The sequence below is a fragment of the Ananas comosus genome, linkage group 24 (assembly GCF_001540865.1).
Source record: "Ananas comosus cultivar F153 linkage group 24, ASM154086v1, whole genome shotgun sequence".
In the NCBI taxonomy this organism is placed as follows: Eukaryota; Viridiplantae; Streptophyta; class Magnoliopsida; order Poales; family Bromeliaceae; genus Ananas; species Ananas comosus.
Genome location: NC_033644.1, coordinates 2426861 through 2432554, shown reverse-complemented (window position 1 = coordinate 2432554; position 5694 = coordinate 2426861). Strand labels below are relative to the sequence as shown.

At 43.5% G+C, this 5694-nt stretch overlaps 1 protein-coding gene across 1 annotated transcript; it reads right to left on the bottom strand.

Moving 5' to 3' along the window:
• LOC109728780 lies at nucleotides 2705-4333 on the bottom strand. Its single transcript, XM_020259305.1, has 2 exons — nucleotides 3624-4333; nucleotides 2705-3489 (listed from the first exon to the last, which is right to left on the bottom strand). Exons 1-2 carry the CDS (start codon nucleotides 4255-4257, stop codon nucleotides 2705-2707), a joined length of 1419 nt encoding a protein of 472 aa, XP_020114894.1. The 5' UTR covers nucleotides 4258-4333.

Below are 5694 nucleotides of genomic sequence, written 5' to 3'. Positions count from 1 at the left end.
GCAACAGGGATAATAGTGCAACGCGAAGGAGCTACGAAAGGAGAAATGGTGCAACCCCCTCTGTAACAGTGCATCCGTAGCCTCGTTCCAGTGCAACCAATCCTTAGCAGTCAAAATTTTACTTATTTTATTTCTGAATGTAATCTTAAGCTAATAGTGCAAATGAAAGGGCATGGTGACGTCGAATATAGCGGTGTGGAGTAGGAGGAGGCTCCACCACCTCTTTATTGCCGCCGCCGCCGTGGCGCTATACCTCCGCGCGCCAGGGATAATAGTGCAAGGCGAAGGCTCTACGGCAAGACTAATGGTGGAACGAACCTTCTAACATGCAACCGTAGTCTCGTTCCAGTGCAACCTCTCCATAACCAGGCAAAATTTTACTTATTTTATTTCATAATGTAATGTTAATCTAATAGTGCAAATGAATGGACACGGGGGCCGTCGATAATACCGGGGCGGAGTGGGAGGAGGCTCCACGACCTCTTTATCGCCGCCGCCGCCGCCGCCGTGTCGGCTTTAAGACTTTACGAAATTTGAAGTAAACAGTGCAACGCGAAGGAGCTACGAAACTCAATCGGGCGTTCTTTTATAGGAGCTACGAAAGGAGCTAATATAGTCAAACCTACAATTGAGTTTTCCTATAATAGTGCAACGCGAGGGAGCAAGGAAAAAGGAGAAATGGTGCAACCGCCACTATAACAGTGCATCCATAGCTTCGTTCCAGTGCAACAAATCCATGACAGTCATTACTTATTTTATTTCTTAATGTAATCTTAAGCTAATAGTGCAAATGAAAGGACACGGTGACGTCGAATATAGCGGTGTGGAGTAGGAGGCGGCTCCACCACCTCTTTAATGCCACCGCCGCCGTGGCGCTATACCTCCGCGCGCCAAGGATAATAGTTCAATTCCTTATTAACGTTTCCCAGGCTAGGTGATAACATGAACATAATAGTGCAAAAAAATTTGAAATTAATATTATAATATGAAGTAAACAGTGCAACAATATTTGGTAAAAAAGAGTTACTTGTAAATAGTGTAACAAATTCGTAAGGAGTACATTAATCTGTGAACAAGAATTACATTATCTGTAAAGCCGATTACATGATTTTATAGTACTTAATAAAATACAAACACGATTTTATTACAATGCAACCATCTATTACATCAATTATAACAATCTTTTCATAAGATTGATTATGTAATCAGCGAAGTTTATCTGCAAATCCATGATCAAATAGCCGACGCAGACAGGTATTGGCCAAAGGAGACTGCCGAAGGAGACTGCTAGGAGGAGGAGGAGGCTCGATCGGAAGGGTACGATCGATCCAGCAACGAGGCGTTAAGGTTGATTCGCACTATCTGGAATGTTTCATTTCCTTTGGGCAATTTGGAGCTCCGCTCTACCATGAAACAGATAGTACAGACAGAAAAACATTAGAATCCAACGATAAGAATAAATATCTGCAAGAAATTAAGAAACTGTATGAGAGGAGGGCCAATGGGCTCCTAGCAAATAAAACACTCCAGATAGTGCGAATCTTCTCTACGTAAAGGCGAGGAGGTTAAAGCAAGGCCAATATTTGTGAACGAGTCGAAGGCGACAAACGGCGTTCCCCGTAGGAGGGGAAGCGCTGCTGCGGAGGGGAAGCGCTGCGCTTCCTCTTACCGGGAATGCCGTTGTCGTCTTCACTTCCTTCACGAACACCACTGTCTCCGTAATGGGGAATGCATCTGAAGAACCGATATTTAAACAAAACGAATCGTCACCTCACCAACCCACCGCTGTCTCTTCGACTGACCTAATAAATTATAAACCTGATAGCAAACACTAACGTGTACGTTATAGCGTCTCTTCGGCGCTCGAAGAGACACCGGTGGGTATATCGAAACTGTCACGAAAAGATAAACCGACTATTCAGAAGTCGTGTCGAATTAGCCTCTATGCGCCAGGGATAATAGTGCAACGGAAATTTTCTACTGCAGTACAAATGGTGCAATGACCACTATAACAGTGCATCCGTAGACTCGTTTCAGTGCAACCTCACTTAACCAGTAAAAATTTTGAGATCCTCGTTACACTATTTTTTAAATATGTTGAACTGTTATCCTCTATTTTATACTATTACAAAAATTTACACATTCAAATTATCTATATGTTCACTATTAACATTAGCCTTGAACTATTACAATAAGACGTATGGATTTTTCGATGTTTCCTGCGGTGCGCCCGTGGATGTCGTCGCGGGCGGCTGGTTTGCTCTAGCCACAGGAGGGTTCTTGCACGACCTTTTGTTGTGCCCCCATCTCTGGCAATTCTGGCACCGCTTCTTTATTAAGCCGTTAGCAATAGACTCTCGCCGCGAAACCTTTCTTCTGCCCGGTTGTATGCGGACGTTTGGCGGCCGTGGCAGAACAACATTACTTGGTATTGCAGGCCATTGCTCTTTGCCTCTGGTGGGGGGGACGCAATCGTTGTAGGTTGCACGATAAGTCGAGATCTTAAACCAGTCCTCGACAAAATCATACGGATCCCGTAGCCTAAATGAAATTGCTGCCATGGCATGATTACATGGAATGCCGTCAATGTCCCATCGCTTGCAGGAACATGTCTTTTTGGAAAGATCCACAACATCCGTATGGTCGGCTGCAATTACCTGAAAAAAACAAGCCAATCCAAAGGGTGGGACAGATAGTGTAATGACTATATGTAACCGATTGATAAGTAGTGTAAGATACTGACTAAATGGTGCAACATAAACAATAATACCTGAAATAGGACATCGGTCGAAGGATTCAGCGTGTAAAAGCGGGACGATTCCCTTGAGCTCCCTAATATCTTTTCTGCATAGGGTGTTACTACACTGGTAATATTCTCCCCATTATTTTTTCTTTGGTAAAAATAACAAGCTGTTTTCTTTCGTGTTTCCTCGACGAGGTAGGTAATTGGAAGGCCCTTTAAATGTCGAATTACACTATTTATCGTCTCGGCACAGTTGGAAGTGAGCATTGAATAACGCCTTCCCAAGAAGCAATGGGTAGCCCACCTATGCCGAGGAAGCTTGACCACATACTTGTACTGTTCGGGGTTCAACTCCTTCATCTTCTCCATGTGTTCGTTGAACTCCGCTACAGTGTATGCACGAGCCGCAGCCCAAAATCTTCTCCACGCAGGTGTATTCTTTGGCGCGTGCGGGAGATTGGTAGACAGATGGTAAATGCAATAACCATGAGCTGCATCCGGAAAAACATCGGATACAGCATCAATCAATCCTTTTTGGCGGTCGGAAACAATAGTAAGTACAGTATTTGCTCTGCTGGAGTCGCGATCACCGACGACGCCATCCCGTAACTGTTCAAGAAACCATTGCCAGGAATACCGATTTTCACCTTCAACAACTGCCCACGCCAATGGCAATATGCAGTTATTCCCATCAATACATGACGCCGTCAGCAGACAACCTCTAAACTTACCAGTTAGGAAGGTTCCTGGAAGAATAAGAAACCGTGTATATTAATGTGTAATCGTGCAAAGTATTTCATTACATTCATGAATATAATATATAATAGTGCAATATAGCGAAATAATGGTGTGACAGTGGCGTAATTGTGCAATAACGTACCATCCAGACCAATAAGCGGCCTGCAGTGCTTCCGGAATGCTCGAATCGCTGCACCGAATGCCCAGAAAAAACGGTGAAAATGACCCTCGTCCTGGTAAAGTAATTGGAGACATGTTTCCGCATCTCCACTCTTCAACTCTTGCATGTACGAGGGAAGTAGAGCGAACGAGCCCTCGAAATCGCCGCGCACCTCTTGAATGACCAATTCTCTGGCCCGGTAGGCTTTCCAGTATGAAATTTTTACGCCGTGCTGCCGAAGAATCTCGGTCTGAACCATTTTCGGCGTGTATTTCTCGTTTGCCACCACCTGCTCCCTAACAAATGATGCTATAAAAGCCGCATCGCAATTCCTGTGGCCCAATCCCCCTATTGCCCTACTACAAGTGTGTTGGGAATCAAATTTCTTCACCCACCATTGAGCAATTCCTGGTACTTGACGCGCCTTTATTCTCCAAGGACAATCTGAGACACGGCATCGTGCGGTTATCTTATGGTCGTTGCATTTCGTCGGTGCGTACTCAAAACCTCTTTTCATTGCGTATGCTTTGAGAGCTCGTTTGAAGTCGCCTTGCGTCTTGTAGAGCTGGCCCTCGTGGACATCGTCCGCATCTGCGACGTCAACAACTGACTCCATCGTAGAGCTGTTTACAATGAGGTCTTCTTCAAGCTCGTCGTCGCGAAATTGCTCAGCAGTAAGTCCCACTGTTTCGCCTTGCCGCAACGGGAGCACATCCATGGCGCTGTATGTCCGATGAGCTTCGTCGGGAGAAGTCGAGACGATACGGATGCTAACGTCGGAATCTGACTCGTCTTTCAGATCAGCGATAATAAAACCGTCGTCACTGTCTGCCGCTTCTGCATCGTCAATGAGAATAGGATGAGAAGATCTGCAGCACAAGTGAAAGCAAGGAGTGCATTGTAAATATTAAATAGTACAAGAACCCTTAAGTGTAAAGTTTATACGGTGCAAGATACACCCGTAATGATGCAAAATACTACGCGAACCAGTGCAGCATAAAAACAATATATAATGAATCAATTATGTAATAGTGCAACCGTATAATATATATTGCTTACATTTGAAAGAGGTAAAATATAATGGTGCAAAAGGCATTGAGAGTAGTGCAACCGCTTAAAATAAAGATGTTACAAGTGCAATAAGGCTCGGTAATGGTGCAAAAGAAATAATAGTGTAACTTACGAGCCAACTATTTCAAAACTTGTCTGCTGAGGAGTAGATGCATTCCCGGAACACCTGTTAATCAACAGATCCAGTTGTTCGTCTATAAGCACTTCGTCTATATCATCGGGATCACAAGTAGCAATCTTTCTCTCAACTAAGTTACTCACAGCATAAAGCTCCATCAGATAAGTGTGGGTTTTATAGAGTCTCCGTATGTTTCCGACATCGTCGTCGTCAACAATGTCGATGAGTTTGCTTAGATTCCCACTATAGCAAAGTTTAATTTCGAAATTGCAGGACTCCTGTGAAGTATTCATGTACTTGCAGAACATTGCTTGCAGGGATTTAAAATTATCGCCTTATTTGATGAAATTGAGCCTGCTGGATCCTCCTACATAATTGACAAAGCCTCCTTCCTCCTTAAAACACCCATTAAAATTGAAGTGCACTGGAATTTTAGTGTTTTCCATGACTTGTAAGAGTTGGATACAGAAAATTAGCTAAAAGTTGTTATCAAAAACACTCTTTATATAATATCATCCAGTTAACGTGCATGAGTTGTTAAGTTGTGAATGTGGCGGGAAATAGGAATTAAGACAGTGGAATCATTAGATTTTATATTCCCTTCAGTCCTTGAGACAATTGCGGCTGCACTTCCAAATAATATAATTAAAAAAATCAAAAATCTAACAGCAAACACTCGCTCCGGCGAATAGAATGTTGTCGCCCTAAACCTGAGTTTCCCGCGCTTGCTGCATTAATGTCTCTTTAATGGCTTGCATTTAATGCTCATGGGCCTCGTATAATTACAGGATTGTAAGGGAATTTGGCCTCGGGAAGGTAAGCAACTTTCGATGTTTGGGAATGGAAATAAAATAGTGTAACAGC